At 39.5% G+C, this 22,924-nt stretch overlaps 1 protein-coding gene across 2 annotated transcripts in view; it reads left to right on the top strand.

Annotated features, from left to right (window-relative positions):
- Window positions 1-3,110, top strand: part of MAMDC2 (MAM domain containing 2) — a 147,770-nt gene extending 144,660 nt beyond the window's left edge. For both annotated transcript variants that reach the window (XM_077907357.1, XM_077907349.1), the window contains 2 exons: window positions 1,828-1,912; window positions 2,060-3,110. In XM_077907357.1, coding sequence (XP_077763483.1) covers window positions 1,828-1,912; window positions 2,060-2,124 — 150 coding nt within the window. In that variant the 3' untranslated portion in view covers window positions 2,125-3,110. The remainder of the gene's footprint in view (window positions 1-1,827; window positions 1,913-2,059) is intronic.
- The last annotated feature ends 19,814 nt before the right edge of the window (window positions 3,111-22,924 follow it).

Below are 22,924 nucleotides of genomic sequence, written 5' to 3'. Positions count from 1 at the left end.
TCTTCTGGATAATTTTCATTACTCACGAGCCTCCCTGGAGTATTAAGTGGTTTATTAACCATTGTTGGAGCAGCTTTAGGACTGGTAATGTAACCTGTTTTCCCTAGAACCTGAATATTTGATCAGTTATTTTCTTCTCAGTATCTAGAGTTATGGAGCTGGTTCTCTCCTCCTGGGCTGTTCTTGGATGTTATGGTATTTAACATGATAAGTGAACCATTGTCCTTTTGGTAAACTTCGTGATTATTCTTTGCTGCTCATACATAGTCTCATCAGCCATGTTAAATTCTTCCACCTAGTACTAGTATCACTGTAGATTTACAGAAAGCCTAAGAAAGCTTAAACTTCTGGCCCATGGCTTTCATAGGCCTTGTGAATACTGGGACTAGACTATTCTAGGGAGGAAGGGGAAACCAGGTCACTACCAAGAAGCCTTTCTAAGTGAGCATTTCTGGGAAATTGTCTAAAGAAATCTCAGAATAAAGGGACCTAAATCTCCAAGGCTCTTAAAACTTGTGAATTTCTTTAAAATCCCAAATAAGTACTCTCTTTTGTACCTAAGTCTGAATTTGTGACTTTGCATTCCTTTCCTTAAAGGAGCTCGAAAAACAGTCTAAGCTTCCAGACCCACATAGCCTGGATCTGTCCCTGACAAGTATTGTTTTGCTTTGTTTTGTTTTTATTTTTAAAATTTTTTATTTAAGTTCAATTTAGTTAAAATATAGTGTTTTATTAGTTTCAGAGGTAGAATTTAGTGATTTATCAGTTGCATACAATACCCACTATTGTGGTGTATACAACACCCAGTGTTCATTACATCAAGTGCCCTCCTTAATGCCCATCACCCAGTTACCCCATCCTTCTAGCCACCTCCCTTCCAGGAAGGTTTTGTTTCCTATGATTAAGAGTCTCTTATGGTTTGTCTCTCTCTAGTTTTCATCTTATTTTATTTTTCCTTCCCTTTCCCTATGTTCATCTGTTTTGTTTCTTAAATTCCATATATGAAGGGCACCTGCGTGGCTCAGTCTACCTTTGGCTCAGGTCATGATCCCAGGGATTTGGGATTAAGCCCCTGGGTTAGGCACCATGCTCAGCAGCGAGCCTGCTGCTTCTCCCTCTCCCCACCCCTTGTTCATGCTCTCTCTTGCTCTCAAATAAATAAATAAAATCTTTTTTAAAATTCCAAGTATGAGTGAAATCATATGGTATTTGTCTTTCTCTGACTGACTTATTTCGCTTAGCATAATACCCCCTAGTTCCATCCACTTTGTTACAAATGGCCAGATTTCATTCCTTTTGATGGCTGAGTAATATTCCGTTGCAAATGGCAAGATTTCATTCTTTTTGATGATAGTAATATTACATCTGTATCTATATACACACAATATAGATCGATCTATCTATCTATCTATCTATCTATCTACCACTTATTTATCCATTCATCTGTCAATGGACATCTGGGCTCTTTCCATTGTTTGGCTATTGTGGACATTACTGCTATAAGCATTGGGGTACATGTGCCCCTTTGAATCACTATATTTGTATCCTTTGGATAAATACCTACTAGTGCAATTGCTGGATTGTTGGATAGCTCTATTTTTAACTTTTTGTGGAATGACAGTTTTCTAAGAGTGGCTGCACCAACCTGCATTCCCACTGACAGTGTATGGGGATTCCCCTTTCTCCAAATCTTGCCAACATTTGTTGTTTCGTGAATTGTTAATTTTAGCCATTCTGACTGATGTGAGGTGGTATCTTATTGTGGTTTTTATGAGTATTGTTTTATCAGGATGACTCTGTCTAAATTCAAACTCCATTACTTTTCAGGTAATTTTTGAAGCCATTCGGGGAGTGTCAATAAGAAGTGATATTGCCATTGATGATGTTAAATTTCAAGCAGGACCCTGTGCAGGTAGCAGTCTTTTCCCCAATTATATCAGCATGCTTGAAAAGGGTTTTTGCAATAGTCTCACATCATAAGAAGGCAAAATAAGTGTTTTTCCACAATAAAAATAGGGAAAATTACTATTGTCTATTTTCGATTTGTCTTTCCTGACAGAAATGGAAGATTTAACTCAACAATCATCAGGATATTCTGAGGATTTAAATGAAATTGAGTTTTAAGAAATGATCTGAATTGGATAAACTCAACAGGAGCCATACCTCTCTTCAATCAAAATGAAAACAAAACAAATGAATACTGGACAGTCTTAACCATTTCATAAGTTATCAATGACTCCACAGCACAGTACTCTTTTTTCATTTCTTTTGCAAAAAAATACTGACTCAGGGCTTTTTGTTTTGTTTTTGTTTTTTTCCTTTTTGCATATGACAACTGCTACAAAAGTGCAGGCTGTTGATTTTGCATAGATCACTCATCTTAATTTTGGTTCCAGTTAAAAATACAAATGTACTATATATTTCAATCATCTTAAAGTATGCAAATGAAGGGCACAAGCAAAATGAGATGTGCTCATTTAAATCTGCATTCAGTGAATGTATTGGGAGGAGAATAAGTCTTATGGGTTTCTTTTTGAATTTCAAGAATCATAACTATTTTTAAAGTAATAATGTGAGGTGTCAGTAATATCTGCAGAATGAATGCAGTTTTTCATGGTTAACAAGCTAGTCTAAGAAAATAAAATCTTATTTCCTATGTTTTATTCATAGAAATGGAGTATTAATTTTTTTGAGCATTAATTTTTAAATATTTTTACCATATGTGGTAACAAAGGATCTTTTCATGAATGTCCGAGGGTAAGTCAGTATTAATTAATGGTGTTTTACAAGGCAGTGCTACTTTCTTTTCTCCCCCTCTGAACTATTTTTGAAAGTCACTATGAACACATGAATTAGAAATTGCACTCTTTTTTTGTAAAGCAAGCTTGAAAATGTTTATGTACACACACCCAAAAATGTTTGGGATATGTCAGGCAATTTTACTGTTTTTTATAATAAATGTTTTGGTAAGGTTTTGAGTTAATATGAATTCAAGTAGGTATACTAAACTACTGCTTTTTATTTACATGTTTAGAAAATTGTATATACATATTTGTATATCCAAACAGCTGTTATAAGATTACCTAATAAAAGGTAATTTGAAAATCGTTTCACTAGCAATTAACTCATTTCTACATTATTTTTCTTGTTCAGAATATCTCCAGTACACAACGGCACATTCTAATTTGAATTTCTACTCTGCCACAATTAAATTCTTTTTAAGCCTTCCATTAGTGATACAAGCACTGCATACATTGATACAATAATAAATTTCTTTTTTTTTTTTTTTTTTTTTTTTAAATTTATTTATTTAAAATAGTCACACTCAGAGAGAGAGAGAGAGAGGCAGAGACACAGGCAGAGAGAGAAGCAGGCTCCATGCACCGGGAGCCTGACGTGGGATTCGATCCCGGGTGTCCAGGATCGCGCCCTGAGCCAAAGGCAGGCGCCAAACCGCTGCGCCACCCAGGGATCCCCAATAATAAATTTCTAAAGTGTTCCATTTTACATAAGCTAACTTAATTTTTCACTAAATTTTGTGTTGTTAGAATATAAACACTATGAGGATAGGGATTCTTGCATGTTTTGTTTACTTTTGTAGCCTCAGAAGAATGTCTGGTATTTAGTAGGTGTTCAACATATAAAAGCTTGTTGGATGGATGAATTTAACTCTCAACATCCTCCAAAATGGAGATATTATTATCCCTTTTTACACAGAAAGAAATCAAGACTCTGAAGAATAAACAAATTATTTAAGATTCCATAGCTGTTAAGTGGAGGAATTTGGAGTCAGGTCTCTCTGACCCCAAAATCTATACTTCTTCCTGTTTTGTATGGCCAAAAACCCATAGTTTTCACAGAGTTTGGTGGTATTCCCATTCAAGAATGTCAAAATTCCTTGGGTGCCTGGCTGGCTCAGTCAGTAGAGCATCTGACTCTTGATCTTGGGGTTGTGAGTTTGGCCCCATGTTGGGTGTAGAGATTACTCAAAAAAAAAAAAAAAAAAAGTCAAAATTCTTAAATTAATCTGTAAATAGTAGTATATCCTCCTGAAGACCACATTAGTTGGAAAACAAAAAGTGAGACTTTTTGTCTCACCCTACAAAATAAACATCCTGAGGTAAACTTCTATAGTAAAGCAAATCAAAAATTTTGCAAATCCCTTAAATAGAGTTGAAACATTGAAAACAGAAGATTTTAAGATGTGAACCAACTCAATAGTATACTAGACATTATTTCCTCACTCTGTTATTCCTGTCCAGAGCTTAGTTGTATTTGCTGAATAAAGAAATGAAAATTGTGTCTCCAGGACCTAACACTGTACCTTGTACATAGCAAGGAGTTTATGAATAGTGACTGAATGAAGTCATTCACCAGCCTCCTTGCTTATGAATTACATAAATCCACCATAATAATCAGAGCTAACATTTATTGAATACTTAACTATCTTCAGACATTATTCAAAGAGCTTTGCATGAATTCACTCATTTAATCCTGATAACAACCTGTGAAGTAGATCTAGTGATATTTCCATTTTATAAGTTAAAAAACTGAATTTGTCCAAGTTCAGCAGCTGATATAGTGCTTAGGTTTGAACCTGGGTGTGTTTCACTGCCAAGCCTGTGTTCTGATCCTAGCAGGACTGCCTCCTGAACCAGCCAGCTCTCCTGCCCACTCCATCCCTAATACTAATTTAAACTGTAAGGAAAAGTTCCAAGTTTCTCTCCCTCCAGAGGATTTATTGGCTAAAAAAAATTGTCCCAAAGGTTGCCAAACCAGAAATAGTACTGGTGCAGCCACTTTGGAAAACAGTATGGAGGTTCCTCAAATAAAATAAATAAATAAATAGAGTTACCCTATGACTCAGAAATTATACTACTAGGGATTTACCCAAAGGATATATAGTAATTCGAAGGGACACATGCACCCAACATTTACAGCAGCATTATCAACAATAGCCAAAATATGGAGAGAGCCCCAATATCCATCAGTTGATGAATGGATGGAGATTAGACAGATAGATAGATAGATAGATAGATAGATAGATAGATAGATGATAGATAGATATGATATGATATGATATATGTATATCTCCACCACATACTACTCAGCCATTATAAAGAATGAAATCTTGCCATTTGCAACAACATGGTTTGAGTTAGAGTATACCATGCTGGGCAAAATAAGTCAGAGAAAGACAAATATCACAGGATTTCACTTGTATGTGGAATTGAAAAAACAATAGATGAACATAGGGAAGGAGGGGAAAAAAGAGAGGGAAGTAAACCATAAGAGACTCAACAATAGAGAACAAACTGAGGGCTGGTGGAGGGGAGGTGGGTGGGAGGTGGGGTAACTGGGTGACGGGCATTAAGGAGTGCACTTGTGATAAGCACTGGATATGGTGTATAAGTGAGGAGTCACTAAATTCTACTCCTGAAGCCAATTTTACTGTATGTGTTAGCTAATTTAAACAAAAACTTGAAATAAAAAGAGAAAAAGAAATACTGCTTGGGATCCCTGCTTTGGGAATTGCAGGGGGTGGAGGGAAGGTAGGGGTTAGTAACTAGTCATTAAGTTAAGGCAGAAGGGAAAGAGGTAATTGTTACCAGTTGTTATTAAGAAACAACGTGTAGTTTATAAAGGAGAACAGAGGAAGGTAAAAGGTAAGTGGATTAATTTACCATTCCTCACTTTCGTTCCTTCTGCAGAATTCACTATTTGGATGCTTCTCTTTCTTTCCAGGTTGCTCAGGTTTAGAAATGCCCTAGTGGAGGACGTGCTAGCTATTGGGTACTGCTTGATAATTTAAGTAAGCACAGTATTTGCATTTACTTAACTCTTATTTAAACACACAAATGCTCCAAAGACAAACTACTTTTTCCACACAGATCGCCTTCTCTCCTACAATTTGCTCTCTCGGTTGGAGATTATTTATATGTAGAAGGAAGTGAAGGAGAAGATAGGGCCTCCAATGCAATATCTGGTTTAATGTGGAAAAAGAAAGCTTCAGCAAAGATCTGGTGACAGGGTTGCCTGGGCAGCTCAGTCGGTTAAGTCTCTGACTCTTGGTTTCAGCTCAGGTTGTGGTCTCAGGGTCCTGAGGTCGAGCCCCACCGGGTAAGGCTCCTGCTCAGCAGGGAGTCTGTTTGAGATTCTCTCTCTCTCCCCCCCTCTCCATCCCTCCCCCCTGACTCACATGCTCTCCTCTCAAAAAAAAAAAAAAAAAAAAATTTTTTTTTTTAGTGAGAAATCTGTGCTCCAGGCATTATACCAAGCATGGAGGGTATGAAGATGCTCACAGGTGGGGAAGACGGATCCAAATGGATCAGCACAACTTGGAGCACTTAGTACAGCGACGTCATCTGCTCAGGTGCGAGGGGAAGCCAGGGCCGGCCTCATGCTGCGGTGGGGGCAGAGCAATGAGAACAGAGACATACTAAATGCAGCTTTCCAGGTGCCTGGATGTCTTCTGTGACTTCTAGGGCTGAGACTCGGGTTCTCTGACTGCTTATTCCCCTGTGGTAGACACGTTTCTCAGGGCGATTTAACCAGAACTTGGGGCCTGGGGTGGGGGGCAGTTTTGATAAGTGATCATTCTCCTGTTGCATCCTCAACATCTGGATTCTTTTAATGACAGATACAGCATAGTGATTAAGTACACGGTTTCCAGATTCAGGGTGTCCGGGTTAAAATCCTGGCTTTGCCACTTAGTGGCTTCATGACTAGGGGCAAGTCACTTACACCCTCTCTGATCTCTATCATTAGTCTGCAAAACGGGGTGACTACTCCTTGTCTCTATGTCTTCAGGTGGCTTTAAAGATGAAATAAAAGTGATAGCTACAAGCACTTAGTGTCTGACACACAAAAGCCATCCCAGTTTATATTAGTTTATATTAGAAGGTCTGAGAGAATTCTTTTACTAGATTGCAGTTTTTAATGTAATCTTTCTCTACAAAGGAATTGTGAGTTTATAGTGCCATCTTAAGGATAAAGCAACCATATAATCTTGTCATTGTATCATGTTTTCCTTTTGTACTAACAATGCTAGGCTCATTTTAAGCAGCAGCTGGGCAGTGCCTTCCTCTTGCTCTTCCTACTCCAGCCGCGATTAGTGGTTCTTCTGGGCTGTATATACACTCTGGCAAAAGTTATCATGCTGAACCTAAATTCTTGTTTTCATGTCCATTTCCTCAAGAATGGTCACATTTCCAATTCTGTTCCCCAACTGCCTACCATACTCAACACATATTTCTGGATTAAATAAACAAATACTCAATAAAAACTTTCAGTTTCACACAAACATGTATGTGGATTCCAAGAATCACAAGAGCTATAAAGATTCTCTTTCATCCATCAACATTTCATGGTCTGAAAATCCACACTCTAAAAATTTAACATGAAAAATGTGTCCTTGCCCGGTGAGGACACTTGGGGCAACTAGTAAGAACAACTTTAAACCTTCTTTAGGGGGCCATGACTCCCAACCCAGGCTGCACACAATTCCCGTATGTAAAACTGGAAGAAGGACTCACAATCCAAAATTACAACACATTTGGTCAGCTGTCAACAGCAGAATTAGATACCCAAGACTTCACAGGATGAAATTTTTTAAAATTTTATTTATTTATTCATGAGAGACACAGAGAGCGATAGAGCCAGAGACACAGGCAGAGGGAGAAGCAGGCTCCATACAGGGAGCCCGACACGGGACTCAATCCCAGGACCCCAGAACTCCGGGGTCACACCCTGAGCTAAAGGCAGATGCTCAACCACGGAGTCACCCAGGTGCCCTGACAGGCTGAAATTTTTTGATAGACATTTTAAAATAATGATTTTAAAAATAGAGACCAAAAAAAAAAAGAAAAAAGCATTGAACACATAAAAGGCAATACACTGTGAAAAAATGAGGAGGCAGATTGATTTTTTTTAAAGATTTATTTATTTATTCAGATAGAGAGGCAGAGACACAGGCAGAGGGAGAAGCAGGCTCCATGCAGGGAGCCCAACGTGGGACTCGATCCTGGGTCTCCAGGATCACACCCTGGGCTGCAGGCTGTGCCACCCGGGCTGCCCAGGCAGACTGATTTTAAAGGGAACCAACTAGAACATCTGCACATGAAAAATACAGTCGTTAAAATTAAAAATGTAGTGGAAGAGGCAAATATCTAATTAGACATATCTAACAAAAGAGAACTGGTGAACTAGAATAAAAGATAAATGTGAATACAATACAGAGAGATAAAGAAATGAAAAATATGAAGGAGACAGAGAACAAGAGCATCCGGGCTGTTACAGTAAGAGAGGGGTTGGGGGGCGGGATTCAAAGGGAGAACATTTGAGACCATTTCAGAATGGATTATGGATAAAAATGTTTAAAATCAGGAAGTCTAACAAATTCTGAGCAATGTAAGTGAAAATAAATCCACACCTAGATCCATCATTGTGAAATACCAAAGGCTGAGAGATTTCAAATGGAACCAGAAGAAGAAGACAGATGACTTACAAAGGAAAAAAAATGAAACAAAATCAAACTTCTCAATAATGAGGAAGGTGTTTAGACAGTGTGATAAAACCTTTAACATGTTGAGAGAAAACCACATCACCTGTGAATAGTATCATTCAGAAGAACAAAATCATGACATTTTCAGACAAACAAGGAAGAAATCATATATTTGTCATACGTATGTGTGTATAGATATGCATGAATATACTTATACACAGATATTCCTCAACGTTCGATGGGGTTATGTAGCAACAAACACATTGTTAAGTTGAGAATATCATAACTTGAAAATGCATTTAATGCACCTAATGCACCTAACCTACTGATCTTGATAGCTTAGTCTAGCCTGCCTTAAACATGCTCAGACCTCTCACGTTAGCCTACAGTTGGACAAAATCATCTAACACAAAACCTATTTTATAATAAAGTGTTGAATATCACATCCAATTCCTTTATACTCTACTAAATGTGAAAAACAGAATGGTTGCCTGGGTCCGACTATCATAGGTCGGAGACTGTATATTTAGATCAATGATAGTTAAAAGCACCACATATCAACATTCATGGAATGTAGCTACATTAACACATGAAAAGAATCTTGTCACCTTAAATAATTAATTTAAAACCTGAAAAAAGAGAAATTCTTGAGCCAAGCAGCAAACTCAAGAAGTTAGAAAAAGAACAGAAAATCTAAAGAAAGTAGGAAGGAAAACAGAAAGAGCATACATTAATAAAATAAAAACAAACATCTAATAGGGAAAGAATTAATAATATATGCAAGCATCTTGAGAATTAGATCAAATTAAGCCTAAAAGACAAACTCAAAAGACCCTAGGGGCCCCCACCTCGAGAGCCTATTGTGGAGGCTCTAAACATTCCATGAATGTTCTCAGATTGGGCCGTAGGTTGAGATACCAGGCCATCAGTATGTCTCATTCTTTATTTACATTTTATTTATTTTAATTAATTAATTAATTAATTTCACATGGCAGATGGAAGCAGCCAGCAGGTAGGCCTGCAGGACCAAAGGAGCTATTACCAAGCCCAGGAAGAGCTGTGGTCTTGGGGAAAAGTTGTATAAGAGAGACTGTGGCCAGAGGTAGAAGAACACAGCCACCTCTAAAACGCAGCTATGCTCCAATTCCCTGGTGAACCCAATCAAAAGTCAGAGGGCAAGTGAGCCTAGATGATGCAGGTCATCAAAATCAATCTCCCAGGCCACAGAGCAAGGGATATAGTGGGGCAAACAGAAAAGACACAGCACAAAATCTTTAAATCTCTTAATGAATTTCATCTTAAAGCACTATCTAGAATCTTTAATAGTGAGGATTGTGGCCTCATTCTTTAAGAGAGAGAGAGAACTAGCAGCAGGGGGGTAGGGAGAGAGAGAGAGAGAGAGAGCCCAACACAGGGCTCGATCCCAGGACCCTGAGATCATGACCTGAGCTGAAGGCAGATGCTTAACCAACTGAGCCACCTAGGCATCCTGGCATCTTTCTTTCTATTTTTTTTTTTTTAAGATTTTATTTATTTGAGAGACTGAGAGAGAGCACAAGCAGAGGGGGAGAGCAGAGGAAGAAAGACAAGCAGACTCCCTGCTGAGCAGGGAGCCCAACCTGGAACTCGATCCCAGGACTCTGAGATCAAGACCCCAGTGGAAGGCAGACGCTTACCTGACTGAGCCACCCAGGCACTCTACTGCCCCGCTCCCCACATCTTTCTTTGGATCTTAATGAGAAGGAATAGGAAGCTTCTCCATTAATTATCCTGTATAGTCCAGGTTTTTGATAAGTAGCATTTAGCAAGTTCAGGAACTTCAGTGCCATTCATAGTTTTCTAAGACCTTATTACAAATAGACATTGATAGTACTGGAAGTCCTAGCCTCAGCAATCAGACAACAAAAAGACATTAAAGGCATTCAAATTGGCAAAGAAGAAGTCAAACTCTCCCTCTTCGCCGATGACATGATACTCTACATAGAAAACCCAAAAGTCTCCACCCCAAGATTGCTAGAACTCATACAGCAATTCGGTAGCGTGGCAGGATACAAAATCAATGCCCAGAAGTCAGTGGCATTTCTATACACTAACAATGAGACTGAAGAAAGAGAAATTAAGGAGTCAATCCCATTTACAATTGCACCCAAAAGCATAAGATACCTAGGAATAAACCTCACCAAAGATGTAAAGGATCTATACCCTCAAAACTATAGAACACTTCTGAAAGAAATTGAGGAAGACACAAAGAGATGGAAAAATATTCCATGCTCATGGATTGGCAGAATTAATATTGTGAAAATGTCAATGTTACCCAGGGCAATATACACGTTTAATGCAATCCCTATCAAAATACCGTGGACTTTCTTCAGAGAGTTAGAACAAATTATTTTAAGATTTGTGTGGAATCAGAAAAGACCCCGAATAGCCAGGGGAATTTTAAAAAAGAAAACCATATCTGGGGGCATCACAATGCCAGATTTCAGGATGTACTACAAAGCTGTGGTCATCAAGACAGTGTGATACTGGCACAAAAACAGACACATAGATCAGTGGAACAGAATAGAGAATCCAGAAGTGGACCCTGAACTTTATGGGCAACTAATATTCGATAAAGGAGGAAAGACTATCCATTGGAAGAAAGACAGTCTCTTCAATAAATGGTGCTGGGAAAATTGGACATCCACATGCAGAAGAATGAAACTAGACCACTCTCTTTCACCATACACAAAGATAAACTCAAAATGGATGAAAGATCTAAATGTGAGACAAGATTCCATCAAGATTCCATCAAAATCCTTTGAACTTGGCCATAGTAACTTCTTGCAAGATACATCCACGAAGGCAAAAGAAACAAAAGCAAAAATGAACTATTGGGACTTCATCAAGATAAGAAGCTTTTGCACAGCAAAGGATACAGTCAACAAAACTCAAAGACAACCTACAGAATGGGAGAAGATATTTGCAAATGACATATCAGACAAAGGGCTAGTTTCCAAGATCTATAAAGAACTTATTAAACTCAACACCAAAGAAACAAACAATCCAATCATGAAATGGGCAAAAGACATGAACAGAAATCTCACAGAGGAAGACATAGACATGGCCAACATGCATATGAGAAAATGTTCTGCATCACTTGCCATCAGGGAAATACAAATCAAAACCACAATGAGATACCACCTCACACCAGTGAGAATGGGGAAAATTAACAAGGCAGGAAACAACAAATGTTGGAGAGGATGCGGAGAAAAGGGAACCCTCTTACACTGTTGGTGGGAATGTGAACTGGTGCAGCCACTCTGGAAAACTGTGTGGAGTTTCCTCAAACAGTTAAAAATATACCTGCCCTACGACCCAGCAATTGCACTGTTGGGGATTTACCCCAAAGATACAAATGCAATGAAACGCCAGGACACCTGCACCCCGATGTTTCTAGCAGCAATGGCCACGATAGCCAAACTGTGGAAGGAGCCTCGGTGTCCAACGAAAGATGAATGGATAAAGAAGATGTGGTTTATGTATACAATGGAATATTACTCAGCTATTAGAAATGACAAATACCCACCATTTGCTTCAACGTGGATGGAACTGGAGGGTATTATGCTGAGTGAAGTAAGTCAGTCGGAGAAGGACAAACATTATATGTTCTCATTCATTTGGGGAATATAAATAATAGTGAAAGGGAAAATAAGGGAAGGGAGAAGAAATGTGTGGGAAATATCAGAAAGGGAGACAGAACGTAAAGACTGCTAACTCTGGGAAACGAACTAGGGGTGGTAGAAGGGGAGGAGGGCGGGGGGTGGGAGTGAATGGGTGACGGGCACTGGGTGTTATTCTGTATGTTAGTAAATTGAACACCAATAAAAAAAACAAAACAAACAAAAAAAAAACAAATAGACATTGAACTTTATCAGATGCTTCCTTGCATACGTTGAGAATATGATTTTTTCCCTTTAATCATTTAACATGGTGAATTACATGGATACATTGTAGGTACTTTTTTTTCTCCTTTAGAAATGCCTAACTTTTTATGTAAAGCATAATCTAACTGTAAAAGAGTATACAACATGGGGCACCTGGATGGCTCAGTGGTTGAGTGTCTGCCTTTGGCTAAGGTCGTGATCCTGGGGTCCTGGGATTGAGCCCAGGGGGCTCCCCCTGCCTGTATCTGTGCTTCTCTCTCTATCTCTCATGAATAAATAAGTAAATAATCTTTAATTTAAAAAAGGTTTGTAAAAAAAAAGAGTATACAGCATGTATGTCAATGCTTAAAAATAATAATAAGCACCCATGTACCATTGATACAGCATGAGAAATAGAACATTATCGATAATTTAGAAGCATTCCGTGGACTACAGCCCAGTCACATGTCCATTCCTTGTCCAGAGAGGTAACCATTATCCTAAAACTTACGTTAAGCATTCCTTTGTTTTGTTTTGTTTTGTTTTGTTTTTGTTTTGTTTTTTAATAGTCCTAAAGCCTATATATGCATTCTAACAATATATTACTTAGCTTTGCTGGTTTTCAAAATTAAATGAGGTGGGGCGCCTGGGTGGCTCAGTCACTTAAGCATTTGACTCTTGATTTTGGCAGAGGTCATGATCTCAGTTGTGAGATCCAGCCCCACATCAGGCTCTGCATCGAGGGTAGAGTCTGCTTGATACTCTCTTCTCTCCCTGTCTCTCTGCCCCTCCCTCCCTGCCACTCACACACATGTGGGCACACACTCTCTCTCTTTCTCTGTAAAAAAAAAAATTATACAGGAGAAATCATTGTATATATATATCCATTGTAACTTGTCTTTTTTCCTCAAAATTATGTTTTTGAGATTCAGCAATGTTGAGTTTCTAGCTGTAGTTAATTCATTTTCACTGTGATATGATATTCCATTAAATGATTAGGCTTCAATTTATTGATTCATTCTCCTATTGATGAATATTTGAGTTGGTTCTAGTTTTTTGCTATTGTGGCAATGCTGCTAAAATACTTCTTGTGCAAGTGCCCAGGTACCCATGTGAAAGAATATCTTTAGGTTGCACATCTAACATGTTGAATTGCTGGTTTGGACCTCATAGGTACACTATACTACTGAGTGAGGAAAACTGCTTCCCAACTGGCTGCACTAATCTACATAACATTTACCAGTATAGATGAGTGCCCAAAAGATGCTAATGTCAGATTTTAATTTTTGCCAATCTGATATTTATGAAATTGCATTTCGTTGAGGTTTTATTTTTTATTTTTATTTTTCGTTGAGGTTTTAATTTGCATTTCCCTACTAATGAATTAAATTGAGCATCTTATCATATGTTCTATGACCACTCATGCACCTTGGGCCAAATGCCTGTTTGTTTTGCCCATTTTTCCAGTGAGCTGTATATCTTTTTCTTACAGAATCATAGGAATCTCTTAATACCCAGATACTAAGCTTCTGTTTATTTTAAATGTTGCAAATATCTTTATTTTATCATGTGGCTTCTCTGCTCCCCACTCATATTGTGAATTTGATTCATGAAAGGCTTAGTTTTTAATATGTATGAATTCATAATTTTTTCTTTATGATTTATATGGGTTTTTTTGTCTTAAGAAACTCTTCCCTACCCTGTGTTTTTAAAGATATTCCCATATGGTTTCTTCTAAAAAAGTAAACTTTTGTCTATTCTGTTTGTTTGATTTCTCTGAAATTCTATTCAGCCAACTTGCTAAGCTCTCTTTCTCAGAACAGACTCTATATTTACATTCATTTCCTACTGCTGCTGCAACAAATTACCATGCTCTTTGTGGCACAAAACAACACATTCATTATCTCATAGTCCTGGAAGTCAGAGTCCTAAAAATGAGCCTCATTGGAGCTAAAATTAAGGTTTCAGCAGGGCTGTGTTCCTTCTGGAGGCTCTAACAGAAAACCCATTTCTTGTCTTTTCTGGGTTTTAGAGGCTTCCCACATTCCTTGGCTCATGGCCCGCTTCCAGCTGTGTTCTCTCTCTAGTATCAGCTTTCATTGTCACGTCTCCTCTGACCCTGACCATCCTGCCCTGCTCTTTTAAGGACCCTTCTGATTATATAGGTCCACCCAGATGATCTAGGATAATCACCCCATCTCAAGATTCTTACCTTAATCACACCTACAAATTCCCTCCTGCCATGTATTCACAAGTCTCAGGGATTCACAAGTCTCAGGGATTATGATGTGAGCATCTTTGGGTTAGCCATTATGCTACCTATGGCAGTTTTCTTTTGCTATTAGGTCAGAATTCTTAATAAGGCCAGTTTTGGTTTTCCTCTTACAACTCCTCTATGTGTCCTATTTTCCTAACTGCTTTAGCAGGCTAAGATCTCTAATGTACTGCTCAATAGGAGTAATAGAATCATCCTTGACTTGTTCCAGAATTTAAGAGAATACTTCTAAACATTCTATCATTGAACATGAGTTTGCTAAAGGGTTCTGGAGTCACCTTTTCCTGGTTAAAGGGAGGTTTTGGGTTTTTTTCTATTCATATCTTCCTAGAAATTTCGACCATGAATGTGTGTTGAAAACAATTTTTCTTTTTCTGCTTTGATCTTCCTCCTATATTTTAATATGAAAAATCATAGTAATTTATTTGATTTGCTAGTATTTAATCGATCTTGGATTCCTATAACAAACCCAGTTGGGTCATGATATATTTATTTTTGTGAACATTGCTGCATATTCGTGGATATGTCCACAAGCAAGATAGGAAATTTTCATTGTCATCAATTTTCCAAGAAGCTGCAGATTTACATGATTAGACTCATGTATTCTCACAAAGTATGGATAGGATTAGAGCAGAGCTTCTTAATCTGGGGATGGCAGAGGAGGGGGGGCAATTTTACCCTTTAGGGGACATTTTCCAATGTCTGGAGACATTTTTTGCTGTCAAATCTGAGGAGGCACTACTGGCTTCTAGTGGGTAGTGACCAGGGATGCTGTTGGCTATCCTACAATGCACAAGACAACTGCCTCCTCTTCCTCCAAAAGAATTTTATCCTACCCAAAATGTCAATAATACGGAGATTGGGGTTTCTTCTCATTCTGATATAAATAATCACTATCCTAATTTGTAATTTTGTGTTTTTTCAGAAGGGCTTCAACATTTAGGTACGTTTCAGGGCCCCCACAGAACCTGGATTCTATGGGGAAAAGAGAGTATTGTGTGGAGGACAGAGATGTATGTGTAAGAGAGAGAGATACAGACAGGGAACAGCTACTGAGCCAAAGTCAACACTAGAGAGAGATGGAAAAAAAGAGAGAAATTTTGTTTTGACATAATTTTCAAACAATCATAGTTACTAAGAAATTGGCCACATACAACAATGTCAAGAAACTGAAGGGAAGTAATTAGTGTAGTATATAGTCTAGCAATTTTAATTCTTGGTATTGATCCTAGAGAAATGCTAGCACATGTACATAAAGACATGTTTGAGGGTATTCTCTGAAACAATGTTTGTAAAAATAAAAAATTGGAAGCCATCTATATGTCAAATCAGTAGAGTAATGGATAAAGAGAATATCATCATACAAAAACCTTACAGCAGTTAAAAAGGAAACAGTTTTATATGTGTCAATATGGATATTTCTTAAAAATACATTTTTTGCATGAAAAACAAAATTGCGTAACCTTACCATATTTTTTAAAGTTAACACATTTATATGTATGCATGTAATATATTTTTATGTAAGACATTTATGTAATGCATTCACACTCAAAATATTACTACGTATTTTCTGTAGATAAAATGCATGTAAACATAAAAATGGCCTTTAAGGGGGGGGCTTGGGTGGCTCAGTCAGTTAAGCCCCCAACTCTTGATTTCAGCTCAGGTCTTGATCTCAGGGTCATGAGTTCAAACCCTGAGTTGAGCACCATGCTAGGTATGGAGACTATTTTTTTTAAATGGTCTTAAGAGACATTACATACTGAACAAGTGGATAGGTGAGGATAAGGTTTACAGCAACAAGATTGAGGAAAAAAATATCAAATGCACACTAATTTAATCTGTACTGTTCTAGTTTTTTAAAAATTTTATGTATTTGAGAGAGACAGAGAGAGCACTAGTAAGAGGCAGGGTAGAGGGAGAGTAAGAAGGACAAGCAGACTTGCCACTGGGCAGGGCTCCAACCCAGGACCCTGAGATCATGACCTGAGCCAAAGTCAAACACTTAACCAACTGAACTATGCAGGCACCCTTGTATTGTTCTAATTTTTAAGAGAATGTATGCATGTGTTTCATGTGTAACTGTTTAAAAAGCAGATAATGGAAAGAAGGACAATAAGATCATGCCAAATTGTTAACAGTGTTAATTCCTTTTTAAAACGTTTTTTTAAAAAAAGATTTTATTTATTTATTCATGAGAGATACAGAGAGAGGCAGAGACACAGACAGAGGGAGAAGCAGGCTCCATGCAGGGAGCCCGATGTGGGACTCGATTCCAGGACCCCAGGATTGCGCCCTGAGCCAAAGGCAGATGTTCAACCACTGAACCACCTGGGCGCCCCTCTTTTAATGTTTTGAAAATACTTTTAATCAATCTCTTTTGGATATTTAATTCTAGTATTTGTTAAAATCAAACATGTACTGGCGAACAATTTCATCTTCACATCTCTGAATATTTACTTAGGGTAAATTTATTAAAGGAAACTACTGACTCAAGAGGCATGAATAATTTTGGTGCTCTGATCTATACTGCCACGTGATACCAAAGATCTTGCTGAACTGATTTCCTTACCAAATTTTCCCTTTGGTGCCAGAATGACGATTTCATTGATCTTTCACCAACATTGGATGAAAGATTATCATTTTCAATTTCTGACTAACGTGGAAGGGTAACTTCATATTTGCTTTGTAATAATTTGCACTTTTTAATACTTTGTGTGAATATTTTTCAAATATCTGTGGCCATTTTAGTTCTTGTTTTATGATTTTTGCTTTTTTTCCTTTTCAAATTTTTATTTAAATTCTGATTAGTTCACATACTGTACTCAATATTGGTTTCAGAAGTAGAATTCAATGATTCATCACTTATATACAATACCCAGTGGGCACTGTAACAAGTACATTCCTTAATGCCCATCACCCATTTAGCCCATCCCTCTACTCATTTGCCTCCACAAATCCTCATTTGATCCCTATCTTTAAAGAGTCTCTTATGGTTTGTTTCCCTCTGTCTTTCATCTTTTCTTCCCCTCCCATATGTTCATCTGTTTTATTTCCTAAATTCCATATACAAGTCAAATCATATGGTACTTGACTGTCTCTGTCTTATTTCACTAAGCATAATACTCTCTAGCTCTATCCATGGCATTGCAAATGGCAAGAGTTCATTCTTTTTGATGGCTGAGTAATATTCCATTGTGTGTGTGTGTGTGTGTGTGTGTGTGTGTGTGTACCACATCTTCTTTATCTATTCAGTCCAATCTTCAGTCAATGGATATTTGGGCTCTTTCCATAGTTTGGCTATTATTGATAATGTTGCTATAAACATCAGAGTGCATGTACCCCAGCGAATAAGTATTTTTGTATCCTTTGGGTAAATACTTAGTAGTCCCATTGCTGGATCATAGGGTAATTCTATTTTTAAGGTTTTTAAAAATTTTTATTTATTTATGATAGTCACAGAGAGAGAGAGAGAGAGAGAGAGAGAGAGGCAGAGACATAGGCAGAGGGAGAAGCAGTCTCCATGCACCAGGAGCCCGACGTGGGATTCCATCCCGGGTCTCCAGGATCGCACTCTGGGCCAAAGGCAGGCGCCAAACCGCTGCACCACCCAGGGATCCCTAAGTTTTGAGGACCCTCCATAACAGTGTTAGTTGTTTTTTAAAGATTTATTCATTTATTTTAGAGAGAACGAGAACAAGCGTGAGTGGGGATGGGACAGAGGGAGACAATCTCAAGCAGACTCCCCACCAAGCACAGAGCCTGACACAGCATTCAATCCCATGACTACGAGATCATGACCTGAGCCAAAATCACAAATTGGAAGCTTAACCAACTGAGCCAACTAGATGCTCCTGTTAATTCTTGATTGTAGGAATATGCATGCATGGTTGTTGGTTTCTGTTTTGTGTTTTTTGGGGGTTTTTCAACATTCCAAAATAATATCAAAAACACAAGTACAATTTCAGTTATAAAAAGAATGTTATGGCTACCAATCAAAATTGTGGAAGTAAAAACTTAAACCCAAGGAGTTCATGGAAGAGTTTACTTTATAATTTATGTAGCTGATTTCAACAGATTTAGCATGGTTTTGACTATTACCAGCTTTATTTCTTTTGGTTAGTAACACAGTGTGAAGGGAAACAGTCACTGTCACTCTCCCCCCATACACCTCTGACCTAGCCTGGGTGAAGAGGACTGTTCATTTTGCAAGGATTGGCAGAGATGATTGTTCATAAGTGCTTTAGCACCTTGTTCCTGATCTTTCTGAAATTGACAGTAAATTCCCTCTGGAGCAATTTAATAACTGTTTTCCCATTTCATATCCTCAAAAGAAATGAAGGCACATTTAGCTATAGATTTTCTATCATGACACATTGCAAAGAACATTTGAAACCCAATATTAATTCCTAATGATTTTTTCAATCTTTCAGTTGGTTTTTGTATCCAACAGATGGAAATTTGAGAAAGATGCAAATCTGTTGAGATATTGATCTCAAATTAACTATGAAAAAGTACTTAGAACAGTAGCTGTTATATGGTACATGCTGTTAGTATCAGCTACTTCTACTAATACCGTCGCTATTACTCTAACCAGTTCCAAGACTACTGCCACCATGGTAAGGAGAAGGAGATATTTTGATTGTTTAAAGCTTTTCTGTTTTTTTTTTTAATATTTTATTTATTTATTCATGAGAAGCACACAGAGAGGTAGAGAATAGGCAGAGGGAGAAGCAGCCAATGCTACATTTGATCCCAGGACCCTGGGATCATGCCCTGAGTTGGAGGCAGATGTTCAACCACTGAAACATCCAGGCATCCCTGTTTAAAGCTTTTCTATGATGTTAGAAACAAATTTTTTAAAAGTAAAAGCGTTAGAGATAAGGTATCCTTATTCCTAGCAGAAGCTTGCTGTATGGCATGTTACTTCCTCTGTAGAAAGGGTGCTTATTCTCCTCAGAACAGCTCATCCCTCCCTACATCTTCCCCAACTGTTCTTTTTTTTTTTTTTTTAAGATTTTATTTATTTATTTCAGAGAGAGAGTGTGTGCACAAGTGGGGAGAGGCACAGAGGGAAGGGAGAGGAAGAGAATTTCAAGCAGACTCCTGCTGAGTGCAGAGCCAGAATCTGGGCTTGATCTCAGGACCTGAGCTGAAACCAAGAGTCGAATGCTTAACCAACTGAGCCCCCAGACGCTGCCTCCCCAACTGTTCTTTAACAACATTAATTAGAAAGAGTGGGTGAGGAGGCACCAGGAAAGAAGGGTTGTTTATGGGTGCTAAGGACTTCAGTTTCAACAACTGACTTTTCCCCTTCTTTTCAAGCCACCAGGGCTCACTTTTCCACTTTATGAATTTGCCAAAAGCAAAAAGCCATATTTACACCAGAGGACATCATCCCTGTTATCCTGTGAGGGTCTTATCAGAACTAGACGAGTAAACCATCTTAGTCCATCGTGGCCTCCGCAGAGTCCCAGTCCATGTATCTCGTCCCACCTTCTTGCTATTCTAGCACCATTATCAAGTTTGGAGTAAAGCCAAGAAAGACAACACACAAGATGGTATTCCCAGGGTGAGGTGAAATGTACTTACAACCCTTAACCCTGCCCCCTTTCTGCCAGTTTTTTGTTTGTAGCAGTTTTAAAGTTTCTGGAGCACTGTAAGGCCATCACTCAAAATCGCCGCTGGTGACTTACTCCTCGGTGAGTAGAAGGTTAAATACAATTGCTGGGCCACCGTAGCTAGCAAAAATGGCCCGATGAACTCAGCTGATGAGTGGACTTCGGATCCCGGAAATGTAGAATTAGCTGTTGTGGCTCATTCACTTATTCATTAGCATCAGTTTCCAATTAATTGATATTCTATTTCCAGAGACCATCTCCCTCTGCCTCTCTACCACCACCTCTTCCGAAACAGTTTTCACCAGTGGAATTAAAGAAACCAGGTGTGGCAAGATACTTTTATGGGTGCGTGAAATTATTAAAGAATGTTAGGAAGCACTGAGCTAGTATAGTCAGCCAGAGCACCCCTGGTTCCTGCTAACTGCCAGTTACACAGACAAAAAAGAAATGTTTAAATCAATTAGTTTATGTTTGATGGAATACTATATGGCTACTTAAAACTATGTCACAGAAAAATATTTTTATGGCATGGAAATACATTCATATTATATGAGAAAAGGGGTATTAAATGCTGTAATTTGGGATGCCTGGGTGGCTCAGTGGTTGGGCGTCTGCCTTCAGCCCAGGGTGTGGTCCCGGAGTCCCGGGATCAAGTCCCACATCGGGCCCCCTGCAAGGAGCCTGCTTCTCCCTCTGCCTGTGTCTCTGCCTCTCTCTCTGTCTCTCATGAATAAATAAATAGATAAAATCTTAAAAAAAAATAAATGCTATAATTCATGTGGCATCATCCTGTTTTTTTTTGTTTTGTTTTTTTGGAGGGCGGCAACAAAAGTTGCATATCATACATACAAAAGGAAGGAAGATATAACACCTAAACCTTAACAGTGATTAGCCTGGGTAGAGGAATTAAGAGTAAATTCTCACTTTGTACAGTATTTCTGTGAGTTCCCAAGGTTTCTACACCTAACATGTATTGGTTTTGTAACTCAAAGCAAAAGCAATAATATTTTCCTTTTTAAAAAAAATATTTTATTTATTTACTCATGAGGATAGATTTCCCCCAAATGTAATCATTTCTTCAAAGACTTTGACGCTTCTAAGGTTCTTGAAATGAAGTAACAAATTACTTTTCAAAAAAAACGTGTCCTAGCCTTGTGGGGGAATGACAGGATAGAGCCCCCCCTAAGACCTAAAAGTTCTAAAATTATTCTTCTGTATTGTAATTTGCAATTTACCATTATTTCTAGTAACCACGACGAGTTCATATGCTTTTCTTCTCATTCTATTTTCTCTGATAATAACTTTTAGAGAGCACTGATGCCACTTGTGTGAGAGGAAGCGCCAGGCACCTGGGGAAGGAGCACTGGTCCTCGAGTCAGGAATGAGGGTTCTACTGCACCTGTTTTTCAAACGGCTTCCCCGGTTCCAGGCTTGACCCTCTCCAAACAGTAATGAGGGATTATTTAAAAACTTGAATCAGATCACGTCTCTCTCTTGCTTACAACCATCCAATGGGCTTCCCAAAGCCTTAAAACTAAAAATCAGCTCAGCTATGGTGGGCAAGGCTCTGGTCAGGTGCAATGGTCAGGTGATCACTCACCGCAGCCACACAGGCCTTCCCTTTGTTCCTCAGAAGTCCCCCTGTTCCCACTCCAGAGCTTTTGTCCATGCCTGGAATACTTTTTTTTTTTTTTTTTTTTTTTTTTAGCATTTAGGGTTCCACTCAAACACCACCTCTTCTGACAACCTTCTGTGCCTCCCCCCATCACCTGAGTTCTGTTTCACAGCACCTAGCACAGCCTGGAATGATCCTGAACCTGCTCCACTGGTTCTTTTCTGTCTCCCACACCGGGCAGGGGCGCAGGCAGGCATCCCTGGCTGGGGTCCCTCAGAGCCGCGGCTCCGGCCTCTGGCGGGTTAGACATTAGCGAGACGCTGAGTGGTCGAGGCGCTGCGGCAGCTTCGGTGCGCCTCCCGTTCAACGAGGTTAACCAGCGGCAGGTGCGCAGGTTTAAGTGGAAGCGCGACCCACTGAAGCCGCTGCGCTCGAGCTCCTGGGTTTCTAGAAACCTCGGGGCAGGAAGCCTTAAAAGGGAAGGAGGGAGCGAGGGGGCGGAGTGTCTGCTTGCAGGGAGGCCGTTTGCAAGTTGGAGCGCCCCGGGTACCTGGCACCACGCGGCTCAGGGGAGACGCGGGCGCAGGGCCACCGCTAGAGTTTTCTTTTTTGGACACGGGGACCTGCATGAGGCCCAGCGGGGAGCAGGGTGAGACGCGGAAGAGCCCGAAGCAGGCGAGTCCGGGTGCGCGCGGGCAGGGTCCGCCCGCGGCCGCCGAACGTCTCCCTCCGTCCTCTTCGCGCGCCGGCTTCCTCCGAGCGCTCAGAGGGCTTTCCGAGTACTAAATGCAACTGACATCTTTTTCTGAGCCAAAAAGCCCGAACCGTGAAAGATGCACGAGCGCTTCGGGGGCACGGCCGGGTAGCCGCGCGCTGGGGGGGCCGCCGCCCCGGCCCGCGTCCTCGCTGCCGCCCGCCCCCGAGGCCCGGCGCCGAGGGGCGGGGCCGCCCGCTGACGCCGCCGGGCCGGACTGCGCAGGCGCGGGGCGGGCTCGCGGGCCGGGC

Source organism: Canis aureus, chromosome 1, assembly GCF_053574225.1.
Source record: "Canis aureus isolate CA01 chromosome 1, VMU_Caureus_v.1.0, whole genome shotgun sequence".
NCBI lineage: Eukaryota > Metazoa > Chordata > Mammalia > Carnivora > Canidae > Canis > Canis aureus.
Note: the sequence above shows the minus strand (reverse complement) of the source record. Positions and strands in the feature narration are given on the sequence as shown.